Source organism: Centropristis striata, chromosome 11, assembly GCF_030273125.1.
Source record: "Centropristis striata isolate RG_2023a ecotype Rhode Island chromosome 11, C.striata_1.0, whole genome shotgun sequence".
In the NCBI taxonomy this organism is placed as follows: domain Eukaryota; kingdom Metazoa; phylum Chordata; class Actinopteri; order Perciformes; family Serranidae; genus Centropristis; species Centropristis striata.
Window position 1 is genome coordinate 29,597,271 of NC_081527.1, and position 17,369 is coordinate 29,614,639.

Below are 17,369 nucleotides of genomic sequence, written 5' to 3' on the forward strand. Positions count from 1 at the left end.
TGGGGAAATTCAGTCATCAAAGCAGCTTAAGATACAGACAATAAGTATATAAAAGGAGGAAGATAAAAAAAAGATAAGACATATAAATGCATAATATACATATAATATATTTACTGTATATAAAAGATTTAAATGGCAGCTATTGGACGTTTGCTAATATAGCAGCCATGTAAGTACAAGTCACACGTAAAGTTGGGATAATTTTGTTTTCAGACACAATCCTCTGTGAATTGTGGTTTCATTTTCATTGTGATATGTTTGGAAGAGATTAATTAATAAAGTTTTGAAGATATACACTTTATCTGTCAAGAATAAAACACATTGTTACAATCATTTCATGGAAAGAGGTAAAAAAGGAGCAACTGTGTATTTTATGTAAAGTCTGCTTTACATGCTTCATATCCAAATGTATTATCTGCATTTGTATATGAAGCATTTTTTAATTTATTCATGTATATTTTGTCACATGTTTTAAGAAACAAAACAAAACAAATTGTTAATTTATAAACAAAAGTAGTTCTCAAAAAACTCAATATGTTTTTATAATTCTCCATAATTATGTGAGAAATATGCTTATAGGGTTTCTTGCCAAGAGTCAGATGAAAATTTAAATAATAAACTACCTCAGTTTAGCTTAGCACAAAGCTGGAAACAGGGAAAACAGCTAGCCAGGATCTTTCCAAAGAACACCAGCTATGGATGTGCATGATCAGTTGAACAGTTGTTTCATCCTGTGACTAGTTGGCACCATAAATCCAACTTGGTTAAACCTATCATTAAACTTATTAATTCACTTTTTCTATTTGATTTTGAACAACTACACTTCATTTTTTAACCATAGCCTATTGTAAACTATTGTTTTTCTATCTACAAACTATTGTTTGTCCTGGAGTTTGCCACTGTATTTAAACCCTTAATCTTAATTAAGCTGCTTCATTCAGCTGTGAGTGTGACTCCACACAGCGTTCACCTCATGACAGAGTGGGAGGGTCTGGTTTGAGAAACACCGACTGACACTCATTTTATTGAGAACAAGTGAAGATATTTCATTCCACAGGCAGATTTTCTCATAAAAAAGAACAGAAAAGTAAGAACTGGATACTGAATGCTTACTTGGGATGGGAGTTATTTTGTGATGTGGCTTTCAGAGCACATGTTATTTAAACTGGAATGACTGAGTGTTGAGAAAACTGAGAAATAAAACTTTTTTATTTATCTGTGCTAGTGATTGAACTTTTAACCTTTTGTTTAAAAATCTCTAAACCAGCGGGATGACTCGCTCAATAAAAATCCCAACATACACTGACAGATTCATTGACTCTTCACATCTCCTTGTTATCAGAGCAGGACAATAGTGGCAGAACATTGACTCTAATGATTAACACACACTCGTTACAGACCTCGAGACAGCTGTGGTCTCTCTCCTCTATCTGTACACTTTATTGGCTTAAATCTCTTCATCATTCACCTCCGCTCCTCTACAACTTGTAAACAGCAGCTGTGAGAGTCGACATTACCGCTGTAAGCAGCTGCATCAGTGTCTGTTGTGATGACTGAGAGGTGACTGTAGTTTTTTACCAGGACACATCTGCATGTTGATGAGAGCAGCAGGAAACATTACTGCAGCCTGTAAGCTCCTCACTCCATCACCTCTCTGTCTCTCTGTATTCCTTCCGGGTCCATTAGTTAGGCTGATGGATGACGGGGTTGGCAGGAAACGACAGAAAATCCACTTTCCTGCTGCTGTTCTGATCCTGATCTGACTCTCTGCCTCGTCTGCTTTGACAGGAGGGGAGGACCGGTCACTTTCTGACATGGTGGGGTTAAAATGAGCTGAGTTACAACGTACTGGAGCTTTACAACCAATTAGACAATAGTTCTTGGATAATTTGTACTCCTTAGATATGAGTGTGCATAATAACAACTGATTAGGGTTTTTAATTGGACACTACAGGTGAATGGGGTAATTTGTTTTTAGGAATAAAATGTTATATAAATGAGGGTATGAGTGATATGTAGACAAACCCCTCTGTGAAAACCTTCAGATTGTAGTAAATCTGGTGAGTTTGGTGTCTGTAAGTGGAGCTGAAGTTGAGAATTATGGCTCAGAGCATGAGAAAAAACGAATTCTGAGAAAACAGCATTTAAAGATTTCATACAATCTTAATGGAAATGACTATATAGAAAATGTAAAACTCATAATATTGTGCAGGAGTGTGGGAACGTTTCGAACTTTCGAACGTAGCGGTGACGACAAGGTTTAGACTACGCTCACGTTACTACATGCTGCGATAGAGCGCTAACTTTTAGTGAACTTAGGAGAAATCTACGGGTGCAAATGGATCTAATAAAGTAAAATATACACCTAAATGTTTATTTTTTCTTCCACTATTCTGAAAGAAGACATGTTATGAGACAAAAATATTGCTTTTGCTTATAGTGTCTTGCCTTAAAGGCAGGAACGAGTGGCCCATATTGTAAAAATGAGGCTGCCGATGGCAATTTTGTTCCCAATAAGAGAGATTTTAATAATTTCCATGCCTCAAACTGTGAGTAATTACATTTTTCAGAACCAGCAGAGTAAGGAAATGAAAAAATAAAGGATACCCAAACAACACGTATTCATGCATGCATGTGTGCATTCCAATCAAAATCTTCTGAAATCTTCTGAAACGTAAATAAATGAATAAATGCAGATTATTTTTAGAGTGCAGCGTGGTAGTAACACACACTGCTGCACGCCTTCTCTCAGAGCACTTGATTGAATTTTTTTGTAGTAAACCGCTACTTGAGTAAAAATAAGCACCGAAATCTTAAACAGAACACTTCTAGACACGTTTTGTATTCCTGCAAATTAAACATTTTCTTGTGGTGATTATTAGATTTTTGCCTCTAATGAAAGCAGTTTGTAACAGCCAGTGTGTTTCCTTTTAAATTGACAGTGTGGTTGTTGTGTCAGAGAGCTGTGACTGCAGCCCCTGGCCTCTCAGCCCCTCGTGTTATTAACAGCTTATATCTCAGTCCCTCTCTGATGGAGCCGCTCTAAGAGAACATGAATAAGTCATGACGGAGCCAATTACCGTCTCACCCCGACTGTGTTGCAGGTCCCTGTCCAGGTCTGCACACAGGAGCTCAGCGAGGATGTGCTGTAACGCTCCCAGAGGGCGAGTGTTTCTTTTACATGCTGAGAATCTGTGCAGGTGATTTACAGGGAAGCATACTCCTGGTTCGACTCGACCCTGCACTCATTTACAGATGTTAAAGCTTGAAGCTGTCTGATGCGTTTCTCTCTTTTTATCTCTCAGGGTTATGATAGAAAGTGAAAGGTACTACATGTGATATTCACAACAACTGATCAATTATGCATCAAGCTCTACTAGATTTGTTTTGACAGCCAACGTGAAAACAGCATAATTGGTGTAAACTGTGCACAGAGATCTGGGTTAACACTATTTTATTGAATTATTGATTTATCTGGTTTTCATCCATTTGAGAGATATTAACACAAATACATTACTGAATTTATTTAATAAAAACGTGTTGTATAAAAGTGTTTACTAACTAAAAACACAGCCTTTGTCTGCTTTAGTCATTAAATATGTGCTGAAGCCAAATTTCCGATAATGTTCTTTAACGATTTAAAAAAAAAAGAAGGGTGCTCTCTAATTAAAAAGGCCTTGCCTCTGCTTTTATCCTCACTCACCGTGCACTCTGCCCAACACCAGTGACTTGATGGCCCTGAATTCTCCGTCAGATGTCAGGTTGAAGTCTTCTCTGGGGTTTTGGTCGATCTGAAAGAGGAGAATTGTTTCCTAAATTTTAATTTTGGAAACTTTGGTGACTTCTAACAGGAGATATTTTATATGAAAAGATCAAATTTGATGATGGCAGGATGTAGTTCAACCTGTAGCAGGGGTGGATGAAGTATTTATATCCTCTACTTAAGTAAAAATATCCTAATAACACAGCGTAGAAATAATAGATAAAAATCTTACTTAAGTAAAAGTCTAAACATTAAATCAGATTAAAGTATTAAATACAGAAAAAAATATTCAAATAATTACAAAGAAGCACAAAAAATCATCACATTTGAAAAGCTTACTAATTATTTTTGTCATCATTTCACAAAAAATGACTTAAACTACTAGCAAAATCTTTTCATTTTCCTAATTATCCACTAATTGATTAATTAAGAAATAATTTCAGGTAAAGGAATTTAAAACAAAAAAAATAAAACTAAAAGCAGTAAATGCAGAAATATTTTAGTAAAAATAAATAATAGAACATATTAAATATTTAAAAACATCTAATAATTAAAAATAAATGCAGTAAATCCTCAGATTTGAAAAACTGACGAAACATTTTTGTCATCATTGCACAAAATTACTTGATTTTCCTATTAATCGACTAATTGATTAATTGAGAAATCGTTAAGGCTGTGCTTGTATAAACTGTCAAATTTACAACAAAACATTGTATTTTAAGCTCTCTGTATGTTTCGTATGCATATTTGCAAAGTAACTTATAACTTAAATTTTCAATTAAATCTAGCGGAGCAGAAAGAAATATTTATTCCTGACATGAAGTGGAGTAGAAGTTTATATTGGAATAAAAAGCAAAATACTCAAATGAAGTACAAGTGCCTAACATTTGTACTTAAGTACAGAACCTGGGGAGTATGAATGTGCTACACAAATATAAGGATTTATCTTTTAGGGACCAAAACACAGCCAGCTTTATGTAAATATTTGTTGATATATTTTTCTGCAGACTGAACTTTGATCTTCTGCCTTTTCAGTATATTTCTGAAGATATAATGATTCAGTATGATGGAAACTGATAACATGAGATGCACCTCATCTTTGAAAGGAGCCTCAGTGAATCAGGACCCACGCAAGACGAGGTCACCTTGTATTTCATCTCAGTGTGTTGATAATTATATAGGCTGGTTCGATGAAGTTTACCTCATACATCATCTGAGGCTGTTGTTAACAAGATAAGACGTTCAGTGGATCCAGATATGATTACAACGCTTCATATTTCATCTGGAGCTGTTTTAATGTGTCTTTTGTCCCTGCTGCCCTGCTGTAGCTGCATCCAGGACAGTAAAGTGCTGACGGGGGCTTTATCATATAGATGAATATCACAATACTGTACTGTAGTACACACTGGGAGTGAATAGGACTGCCTGTGTGTGTGTGTCTGTATGTGTGTTATTATATTTGCCCTTGAGATCGGAGCCTCATTTGAAAAACATGGAAAAAGGTTAAGCAGCACATCAGCAGCAGCTGCGTTTTACACCACATGCTGTACAGTGCACAGTGTGAGAGCTTGTGTAAGGCCAAACAAAAGAGATTTGAAGGCCAAAAAGATGTGGCAACATGTTTTATAACGTTTTGTAGCTGTGCACCCATTAGTGGAGACTGGTGTGGAAACAGAAAAGTAATGATGATATGATCTCTATAAGTAGATATCTACATATGAATGCAGAATATTTGGGCAGTAGAAGTGACAAATTACATTTCAGCTGACTTTCTTTGACCCACTTAACATGTAATATTACGTATTTTATATAGGCACTGTGTTCACAATATATTTTGACAGAGCGGACAGTATCGTGGTGAGGATGTGAGTGACGGCTAGTGGACAGTGATTTGCTTGCGGTCTGACAAAATGGAAGCCCTTTCAGATGCCTAAAGAGACTGTTCCCTTTTTGTTCCCCCAAACATAGCCATGATATGCTGTGACAGCTTTTTGGCCCAGTGCAAGACTTGAGTGTCTACATAGATCTAATGTATGGGTTAGTCTCCACATAACACTGTAGCCGGCTGTTTCCGGCAAATAAGATCAGACAATCTAAGATAAAGCAACAAACGAAGGATGGGCAAAGTTGGTAGGTAGCTGTTGTTGGTGGAGACCAAACCAAGAGCAAAAAAGAAAGGAAATATGTTACTTTAATCTATCAGATGGCTAATAACAAGTATCTCAAAATGGATTCTCATGTTGCTTTGTGTCTGCTGGATCATTGCTCAGTTGATGAGGTGGTTTTACCTGCACAGTCACGGAGTCGGTCATTCTCCTGATGGTAACAGTGTGTAGCTGTCCGTTGGCCAGACTCTTCACTTTGCTGCTCAACACTTCAGCGTCTCTGCTGCTTTCCAGCTTGTATCTCACCTCCAGCGTGTCTGCACACACAACACACATCAAACCAGAGGTTTATGTTTTAGGTCTCACAAGAAAGGAAACAACCTTTAGAGCTTTAAAGAGATTTACATTCCAAATATCATCATCATCATCATCATCATCATCATCATCATCATCATCATCCTCATCATCATCATCATCATCAGTTTTCCTGAAAAAATCCTTGTCATGTCCTGTAATCTTGGCTAACAGGGTAAACACATATTTAATCCTTCAAAGATAAATCTGAATATTTTAAAGAAGCAGTTTCTCAATTAATTAAGATTTCTGTATTAAGAGGATAAAGACTAATTCCCTATCAAAAACAAAACTAATCTAATTAAATCTATTAATTCTCCCAATATTCAGAGCATTAAGTGCAGATTTAACAAAAGACAAGGATAAGACATTACAGTTTTATCCTCTAAAAGATTTCTTTTTACAGCATTTGTGTAAGCAATCATAATAAATCCTCTATTCAAACCTAAAAACTATAACTCACTACCTGTTTTTATTGTGAGGGAATGTGGAAGAGTAATTAGTATGAGGACCTCCAGCTTTCTGCTGCTGTTCTGATAACACATTTACTCTTGAAAAGACGCCTTAAGTAGAGAGGTTGTGTTCGTGCTGAGGAGGTGTAACTGTAGTCGAGGTTAAAAAGAAATGAGCCATCTCGGGGCAAATAAGAGAAAGCTCTCAGGGATTTAATTGGACACTTCACTTTAAGTGCATTTACCTGACGACTCCACGGTCAGCATGAAACCTTAATACCCTGCTGTCCATCAGCTTTCTCTGAGTCATTAGCACCAGAAAAAAATCCATTTGCAGCTAATCTGGCAGCAAAGTGCCAATTTTATTAGACACCCGGATGCTGAAAATGTAATTTTAAATTCAAAGTGCCTCCTACTACTCTTAAAAGCCAAACTCACAACATAATTATTTGACACAAAACTTTATAAAACACATCAGCAACTTTTCTGCTGTTTTATTCAGCAGCACAGTGACCTGCCACCCATTAGCAGCACAGCAAACTTCCCTCAGCATCTCCCATCAGCTCTCACTGAGGGGACCAGTGGACTCTTTTTTTTTCTGCCTGAGACAAAACTTAACAGCCGGCCCAACTGGACGGATTAAAAAGCAGTCGAGGCTGACGGGGTGAATCCAGAGAGAGGAAAGATCTGACAGATCGTGATCTGGTGAAGCTGCAGAGCACAGCAGAAGAGGAGAGAGAGAGAGAGAAAGAGAGAGAGAGAGAGAGAGAGAGGGAGAGAGAGAGAGAGAGAGAGAGAGAGAGAGAGAGAGAGAGAGAGAGGGAGAGGGAGAGGAGAAGGACAGGAGGAGAGGTCGATATCAGGAGAAGATGACAGGAGTGAGAGGAAGAGGGGAGGAGAGGTAAGATGAGAGGCTGGGAGGAGATGCCAACAGGGAAAAGTAATTGAAAAAAGTTAAAGGAGAAAGATGAAGAGAGGCTGAAAGGAAACTCTCTTGAATAGACTTGTAGTCTCTGAGGTTTGAAAAATGTGGATAAAAACAAAAGGAGAGAACAAAAAAAGGAAAAAATGAGGAAAGGCAAAGGAGAATAATTATAGCTAAGAACCAGATTTGAGGAACAATGTGGTGAAGATAAAGGAGCGAGAGATGTGTAGATAAAGAGAAGAAGAAACTTTAAACCCACAACGAAGAGAGGAACAAAAGAAGAGGGGAGGTGAACATTGATAAAGGAGGAAGATTTAATCAAAACGAACATCTGCCACGTAAACTCCTTCAAAATAAAAGCCTCCTTACCGTGCTTGTTGATGAGCAGGGCCAGGTACTCTCTGTAGTAGGAGCTGACGTAGAGCAGCAGAGCCGGACTCTGGTTGGTCCTGAAGCTCAGGGAGACGTTCTCTCCTCTCAGAGTCATGTCGGAGTAGATGGAGGACGGCAGGGCGCTGCTGTTCCTGCTCAACTCGTATGGCTCCTTGAAGGTGTAGCTGACTGATGTCACCGACTTGAAGCTGGCCGACACCTCTGGAGGAAGAACATATCTGGTTTGTTGCTGATGTACGTGGACTTCTAGCTGCTTGATTGAGTGTTGATTGTTAAACTTTGGTGTTGTGACAGTTAAACTTATAACAAGAGCCGGACTGAATTTTTGAGACTGACACTGTTTAAAATATAGTTTATATATAGTTTTATAGTTAAAAAGAACCCCAATTATAATATATTTATGAAATGTAAGCAATATTTAAATCTGTTTCTCTGATGCTGCTCCTGTGCTCCCTGGTGATGATGATGATGACGATGATGATGATGATGATGATATCTGAGGCTTCAACTTGTTGATGTTTTAAGTTTTTAGTTTTAGTATGCTGTATATATTTTATTGTTATGTGGAAGTGATTGTGTTGTGATTGGGTGTACTGCATTGTTTTTAGTAGTTACACATAAGAATTTTGTTGTACTGCTGGTATATTGACATTAAAGATTCTATTCTATTCTAAGAGTGGAAAAAGTTAATGATAACTGATATATATAGGCTGAATTATTTAACTGAAATGAAAATAGACCTTTTTATGTGGACTGAGCAATGATTTTACACTAATATAATGATGTATAATTACGCAGAAGCCTGCTTTTTCAGGGGACTGAAACTTATAGGACTATAGACTTGAAGGTTTGATTGCCCAATTGTCCCGAAAACACACTCAAGGCCAGTAAATGTTGCCGTGCTTCTTAAAAAATGATGCAGAGTGGCATGGCACCACTTTCTGAAACAAATAACTCTATAATTGAATATTAAACATTATAATATATTGCACATACAATGTCAATTGTCAACCAATTCCAGAAATGATAACTGAGAAAATAAAGAATACAATAAAATAAACTAGAAAATTTCCTCTGGGGAAATTCTGAAAGGGCCACGGGGGCTACTGCCGGTGTGTGTACACTATGATGAGATTCTTCAGAGATTTCAAACCATGCCCTTTAACCTCAAAATGTGTGTGTGTGTGTAATTAAAATCACATAAAGTTACCTGTGTGTGTGTTTGAAGCATATGTATGCATGTGTGAGGAGTGTGCGCGCTTACGCACTTACGTCGAGAAAAATTCGTATTCTGTAGAGAAAAGTAATAGCACACCGATCCCGATCAAACCGCACGTTTTGATATATAATTTGTCCTGCAACTCTTCAAGTTGTAGGACTAGTAGCGGGACGAAATTGCGTCCGGAAGAGGAAGAAGAAAAAATCCACAGTATAACAGTAGTGCTCGGTGCGATTGCCCCGAGGCCCTAAATACATAAGTATTAATTAGTACTATACCTTCAGTTTCAGTCAATTGCTGAATGTTTAAATAAAGAAAAAAAGTAAATAATACATTTACAAATGGCCCTAAAACGTTGTTTTTTGTATTATATATGGTCAGATTGTCATTATGTTCAACTGCTTGTTAATGCAAAAATCAATCAGCAACTCAATGCATTTCGGCATGTAGACAAGTTCAAACTGAGCATCAGAATGGCGAAGAAAGGTGAATTGAGTGACTTTGAACGTTATGTGGTTGTTGGTGCCAGACAGGCTGGTCTGCTGATCTAACAACCATCTCTAGGGTTTACAGAGAATCGTCCGAAAAAGAAAAAAATATCCAGTGAGCGAGAGTTCTCTGGGCCAAAATGCCTTGTTGTTAGAAAGGCAATAATAACACAATAAGCAATTGTTACAACCAAGGTATGCAGAAGAAATATGCATGAAGAGGAACATTGAAGCAGCTAATAAAGTGGCCTGTGAGCGTTTTTGCCAATATAGGGGTTTACATTTATTTTGATAAGGATGAGCATTTACCAACTGTTATTCTGTAAACCTTTCACCCCAGATGGGAATCGAACCCACAATCCCTGGCTTAGGAGGCCAGTGCCTTATCCATTGGGCCACTGGGGCTCTGAATTATATTGAATTGAATTCATTGAGTTTTTGAGTACATGAACTCATTCTTTGAAACCTATACAATTATTTTTTTCCTGTCTTTTTTTTCTGGTGTTTTTTAATACGAAACAAATGATCAATTTCAAGGGCACAGTGCAATACATATATTTAGACTATCTGTACTGAGTTTCCAGACTTTAATTAACTTCAGAGGCAGGCACTGGATCAACTCTGCATGTCTGATTAGTTTGCAAGAGAATAAAAGAAATGTTCTAAAAATATCTGCAGAGTTGAAAGAAGAAAGAAGTCTTTAGAGCTGTTGAGACCTCGCTTTAATTCTCCAACAGGAAACGCAGATGACCTTTAAGAGTATCAAACACAGTGAGAGCACGTCACCGTGACTCACAGAGAGATCAAAAACAAACTGTCGCTCTGACTCAGCGGTTGATATCTGTAGATATCAATATTTGGTGGGAGGAAGGTGAAAGAAGTCCTTTAAAAAAAGTAAAAGTGGCTGAGCTCACTTAAGTTATTGAACTCATGGAAGGCATAAAGGTCAATGTGATGACGCATTATTACAGAGTTAACATCAAACCAACGACTAAAATAGACTCCAGCTCATCAAACAGACAATATTTGCAGTAAACATTTGAAGTCACATGGTAGCTTAGTATTTCTTGCACTTGTTCAGTGCAGTAAAAGGTTATTTGAAATAATACAGATCTTTAACCTTTGGACAATAGCAGAAAACACCCACACAGAGATTGCACATATTTTCAATTATATTTCTATATGAGTTTGAGGTTATTCATCCTTTTATTACAGCCAACAGTAAAGAGCTTTAGCCTTGAGATATATTATGAGAAAACAGTGAAGCATGTTGTAAAGTGGTTCAGACAAGTCTCCTGGAGGGAGGACAGGGCAGGTGGCACCATAGGAGGCATACTTCACCCAGAGTCTAACTTTTGAATATCAAAACTTTTTCATCTTTGGGCTTAAAAAAAGTACCTCCGCCTTAACTAAGTTGGTACTTTTGTCTTTCACAGAGAACCACTGGTCTTCTAACAGCATCTCTGCATCCACTTCTCTGCTGTTTATCCATCACCTGAGTATGTATATACACACGTCTGCCAAAATATGGCTAAATACTAAAACTTTTAATCAATCTTTATTGTTATTATTTTAGCCTTTATTCAATCATGTTGAGCATCAAGTTTGTGCTGAGGAGTAAAGGCAAAAAACACACCAATGGTGTTTTTGTCATGCGATTAATTTGCATGTCAATATATGTATTTGAACATTTTTTCTCATGAGTACTTTCACAGAGAACACAATTATTTTGTGTTGAAAAAGCAACATTTTCTTTAACTTTCACACAGCAAATTAAGGCAACATACAATCATGATGTGTTGTTTACTCATGAGGACTATAAAACAACAATATAGAGGCTTAAAAGTCTGAACCAAGACAGTAAAACCCTCTCTTTTGTTCTTACATTTCACAATAAAAGCCCTAGACATATATATACTGCATGTAGGTTTACCGAACTAAAATTCACTCAGAGAATTTGACAGGAAATTCAGTAGTTTAGGTATTTCAACAAGTTATGAGACTGTCAGATGCTGCTCTTGGTCAGCAGGATGCAGGTAGTGAGTTGGTTCTCTGCCCAAGCAAATACATTTGAACCTTTTATTATACAAATACTCTATTGCAAATTTGCATCGCTGCCTGTATGAATGGCTTTGCAAAAATGATCCAGTTGTGTGTATGTGCTTTACTTTAAAAAATTCTCACTGTTACAGGTATCACTTTTACTTTACTGTTACCATCTTCATTACTATGTGAAGCACCTTTGAGTGCCTTATAGAGCATGATACACAAATAATGTGTTATTATCATTATTCAATTTGCAATGTAGCTTCACTAGCCACATCATTATTTGTTTGTCCTTATACGTGTGTACCTGTATGGCAGAAGACTCCAGCGTGTGCTGACAGGCCGCAGTCACAGTGGAAGCCGCTGTCTCTCTCCACACATCGGCCCTGGTTCTGGCAGAGCGAGCCGTAGCTGCTGCAGTGACCCGGGCAGCCGGGTCGGACCCCGGGTGTGATCTTCGCCCTCTCCTCCAGGTCCAGGGTGACCCCGTTCAGCTGCAGGGAGCGAATGCAGCCCCGAAAGCCCTTCTGCCTGGACGCTGTGCCTCCTGAAAGCATATAAAAAGTACATGACATTCACATTTTTTGACATTTAATGAAACACATCCAGAGCTCCCAGACCAAAGGGTGACAAATGTTCCTGTCTTTAGTTCAGGAGCTGCTTTAACACACCAGTGGTCCCAGCTCTTCTCTTATTTCTCAGTGTAATGACAAGTCTGTATGTTTCCTTTCTCCCTAGTTTTTCATGTCTCCTCCTCCTGTCATCTACAGCAGATCCACATGTCGCCTCTGCTCCCTGAGAAACTCCAAACTGTCAACACCGTTCTTATGAAATGACACAACGATGAAACAGCAATGAGGCAACAAGCTGGAGGTGGAAAACGTAACATTCATCAGATGTTTCTAATGCCACGCTGGCTGCCCAGTGGATAAGAGGCTGATTTTCTGTCTAAGAGGACATGCAGCATACTTTCACTTGTTCAATACTTCAGCTGCAGAAGATCAAACTTTGCATTCCACATTGTTCATTCACTCTGAGATGACCTATTGTTCGTGCACTTCAAACATGAAAACCTCCCATTTTCTGCAAAGATCACAGATTGTAATTCTTATTGTGTTCAGAGCATAAACTTGGCTGGTCTTGAAGCTGACAACTTCCTATTGTTCAGCAGCAGCAGCAGCTTTTCACACTAATAAATCACTGAGCTCTCCTCAAGGCCTCCTCTCTCCGCTTTGATTTGACTCGCATGAATTATTGAACCGGCTAAGAAACACAGGATATTAAACTCCACATTTCCTCTCACACAACAAAATCGAGGGGCATGTTTTAAAAATCCTCATTAAGTCTTCTGAAAGTCATTGTTCAACATTTAAGTATTATGATTCAGGAAACAGTGAATGACAAATTGACCTGCTTGGAAATGAAACTCTTCAATAATCATCATTCATAGGAATGTCCTATGAGGAATAGGAATGACTGCCCTCACATGCACACTTAAATTTGACCTTGCTTCATTATGCATGAAGTTTTGTAAATTACTTTTGTATGTTAATCAATGTCATAATCACAGCAAGTGTAACCCAGTAATCATTACACTTAGTTTTCTGCATTTTATTTCAGTTAATGTTAAAATGTTAAAACATGTTTTTTAATGTCAATGTTAAAAAAAAACACCTTTTTAAAACTGTAATCAGCAGCTATTGATGTCCATGTAAACACTGAGTATGGTTAGATGCACAAATTCTGGAAAAAAACAACAATATTTCTACTAAGCTGTATACATGGCTAAGGACAATGAATATTTCACTAATATTCATGTTTACATGTAGCCTTGCATAGTCCAAATAAAGTAAAGTTAGTAAATATAAAAATAGTTCCAAAGTATTTTAACTCAAGTGGACGGTAGTTATATAACTTTCAGAGCAAATTGATGAACAATAGAAACACTGACGGCCAATCAAAAGCCATCTGAATTTATAGAGTGTCACATTCTAAATCTATATATTAATAAATAAAGTATAATAAAGTGTATTTTTGAAAGAAACAGCATCTAGCTCTCTCTCATCACCTCCCTGCTGCTGAAAGACACAAAGCACCACAGCTGTGTGGCACAGAAGCAGCTACTTTTGAACTGTTTTCTATTCTTGTTATTTATATTCTTAGATGAATAATTATAGATAAAAGCTAAATCAAGTGATTTGTATCTGCTGTTTCTGACTTCCCCTGTTATATAAGCTAATTGATGCTATTTAGGAAACACAATGATACAGAAGATGAGAGACATGTGGGCTAGCGTGCTTGGCCTACTGTTTACAGAATATTATGGATCATCAGTGTCACATCGTTATAGTTATTATTATAGTTAATGTTTTTGGTGTGGACAGCCGTTTAGTCCTGTGTCAAATGTTCTTTTTACTTTTTATCAAATTTTTTCAAATGAATCATGTTTGTTTTGTCAAATTTACGTTTTCTTAAATGTTTTAGTTGCACCTAGTCATAGAAAAATAACTGACTATGAACTAATTCACTAAATGAACTATTTTAAACCACATATAGTTTTCGTCAATGAAAACTGTCATCTGATATGTATTATATTGAACATCTCAGTCAATCTAGTCACGCCAAAACCAATGATTTTTTAAAAGTTGACTTGATTTCTAAGCACATTGACCTTTTACCCCAGAAAAAATGTATTCTCTAGATATTACATATCAAGATATTTCATCAGTTTTCCTGGTGATTCAGTCGGAAATAGTTGAATCCTGATCCAAGCCTTGGAAGTGAAGTAAAATAATAAATGAAAAGAAGCTTCTACTCAGATATCCAAAATAACTCATCCTATGCAATGCTATAGCAATAACAGAGGAAATCTTTTGCAATGCTAGAAAGGTTAAGATGTGTAAAAGTGATTCCAGCAGGGACCCGAGAAAGATCCCTGAGGAACACCACCTCTGATCAGAGGAACAAAACAGAGAAAATGGGAGGATATCAGAGAACAAACTCTCTGAACAGGGAGGCTATCAGAGTGTTGAGGGTTTTAACCACACATCCTGCTGTTCTTCAACATTGATTACACGCTCTGCACATCAAATGGAGACGCTGCTTACAGGAAACACTTAAAAGAGTTTAACGATGCGCAGATCAAAGACAAAATCAAAGAACCCAAACAAAGATAAACCCCGCCTCTGACCAAAGATAGCAGTAAGATCCTCAAGGCCTCATATCAAACAGTTTAACCCCCAGTGTCTCAGCATGAAATCTGCACAGTGTTTAATAAAGCACATGAGAACACATGAGAGTTGAGGAACAATTAGTATCAAAGTAAACTTCAAAGGTGATGCATGTGAAAGCTTTATCATCATGCCTGGAAAGCAAAACATAGAAAGAATTATTCCAAAACTCGTGAAGATAATTAAGTCTCAGCATTAAATCATGATCATCATGATTACGATTGTGAGGCATAAGAGAAAGAGATCAGACAAATTATCAGGACATACACAGTGTGGTTTTCTGATGCTGCATGCAGAAAAGTAATATATCTTTGCATCAAGCAGTTTAAATAATATAGCACAATATTTACATATAATGTCTTTTTCACTTCAATATGAAGGAATTAAAAAACACATCAAAGGAGGGAGGCCTACACTGTTTCTTTTTTTTTAAAGCTATATATCTGCGCTATTTTTTCCAAATTTTTTGCACCACGGGCTGATTTTAAATGGGCATACTGTTCTAAAACTGTAAGATAAAGTTAGGAGAGGGCAGTTCAAATCAGTTTGAATCTTTCACAAATCACATACATTCAGTTCAGGCCTGATCACACTCTATTTATCGTTGAAACTTAGACTTGATACAAGTGATACATTTAGAGAATATGGTGCTAAATGCAAGAAGTTTACAATAAAAATAACATATAATCGCCTAAATAATAATATACATATAACATAGAGAGATTTAGCAAAAGTTGTTAAATCATGTCTTTTCCTCATGTCCTGGTAGCAAATACTTTCAAACAGCTGGTCCCAGTCCAAACATCTGTTCTAGATCACAAACTGAGACCAGTTTTATCTATTTTGTGATGTTGAAATCAAAAGCAGGTTTTCAAATTAAATGGTGGTACCGCAATAAGAATTAGAGGAAAAACTAAAGTACATCAGTCATCATTGATTACTCGCTGCTGTCTGACGCGTTAAAATACAGCTTATTTTATATTCTAGAGGATGATGTGACGTCAATACTGCTGTATATTGAGGGATTTTGAAGCAAAGATCAAAGAATTCCTCAAAATCCCGGTACAGGAGGGTGCTGTCTACACACAGCGGCAAAGAGGACAAAACTGTGTTGAAAACATCAGTCGGACAGACAGCAATGCAGCACAAATATACAAAGGCTTTACTCTCCAAACAAGGCACAATAATTGCTTATAAACCTTCACAAAGGAGGAGATTTCTGCATTCGCCACTGAGCTCGTTTAAAATTGTTGCTGCGTGTGGATTTTTAGCACCTACAATACAAACAGCAATAAAGGAATTGGAAAATGAACAATGGTGTGGATTATAAATCCATGCGAGGCAATAACACGGCTTATTAATCAAAACAATGGGATTCAGTGCCTTATAAAGCAAAGCAGGATTACGGCTCATAAATACAGTGTGTACATTGAGATATGGCTCGTGAACTTATACAAACCAACACAGCGGCTTATAACTTAAACAATGGAATCAGTTTGCTTTACAAATCAAGACCCATAAATACAATGCATGTGGTAAGATTGTTCATGAATTTAAACAAGGCAGTGCCGAGGCTTGTGAGTCCAAATAACTCAATACAGCATGTGTTCAGGGAGGGATTTCGTGCCCATGCATAAACTGTGCACAGTAAGAAATTGTAATCCTGCAGAGCAAACTGTCACACAAACACAGGATAGAAAACATCTGCTTAAACACATCAACAATTGTTTTAAGCAATGATATTTTCTTTGACATCTTGCCTTGGGTTAGGAAGCTACCAAAGCAAGTGTTTGAAAGACACAAAGCCTGTCAGGGAGAGCCGCATGATAACAAGACATGAGCCCTCAGCCATGCTTGATGCACTGTGAGGTGCTTTGAGAGAAATGCTAACATCAGCATGCTCACAATGACAGCTATAACCATAAACTGTACCCCTTTTTTAATATCATTTACCATTTTATATATTGCTTTCACCTATTTATTTGTGTGTTTACCCTTTTGACTTTTGCTTTGTCTGTCACGCTGTGCTGTGGAGTTCCCATCCAAAAACCCACCAGACAAATAGGGAATCAATTACAGCTGTTCATCATGACATTGCAGCGCCACTTATTAACATCAAATAACTAATTAAAAACAAACTTATTAAAAAAACAACAGCGTGATAAGAACAACCTTAAATGACAAAAAACATCTTTGGGAAAAATGTATTGAGCTGTTCTTTGAGTTTTTAGTTTGGCTCATATCCCTGCACAAAGAGGGCAGGGGGAGGAGTTTATAAGCTATACTGCAGCCTGCCAACAGGGGGCCATCCAGATATTTTAGCCTCACTGGTGAGGAGCTGTCCGGTCGTCCATTTTTATGTACAGTGTATGTCATATTTGAGACATAAGTTGC

The 17,369-nt window shown here is 37.3% G+C and overlaps 1 protein-coding gene and 1 non-coding gene across 3 annotated transcripts in view; both read right to left on the reverse strand.

Annotated features, from left to right (window-relative positions):
* Window positions 1-17,369, reverse strand: part of LOC131980086 (contactin-associated protein-like 4) — a 112,497-nt gene that overhangs the window by 4,750 nt on the left and 90,378 nt on the right. For both annotated transcript variants that reach the window (XM_059344246.1, XM_059344245.1), the window contains exons 18-21: window positions 12,053-12,292; window positions 7,969-8,193; window positions 6,052-6,185; window positions 3,704-3,791 (exon numbers count right to left, since the gene is read on the reverse strand). In XM_059344246.1, the coding sequence (XP_059200229.1) occupies window positions 3,704-3,791; window positions 6,052-6,185; window positions 7,969-8,193; window positions 12,053-12,292 (687 nt within the window). The remainder of the gene's footprint in view (window positions 1-3,703; window positions 3,792-6,051; window positions 6,186-7,968; window positions 8,194-12,052; window positions 12,293-17,369) is intronic.
* On the reverse strand, window positions 10,032-10,104 carry trnar-ccu (transfer RNA arginine (anticodon CCU)). The gene has a single exon. It is a non-coding gene; the product is annotated as a tRNA-Arg (tRNA).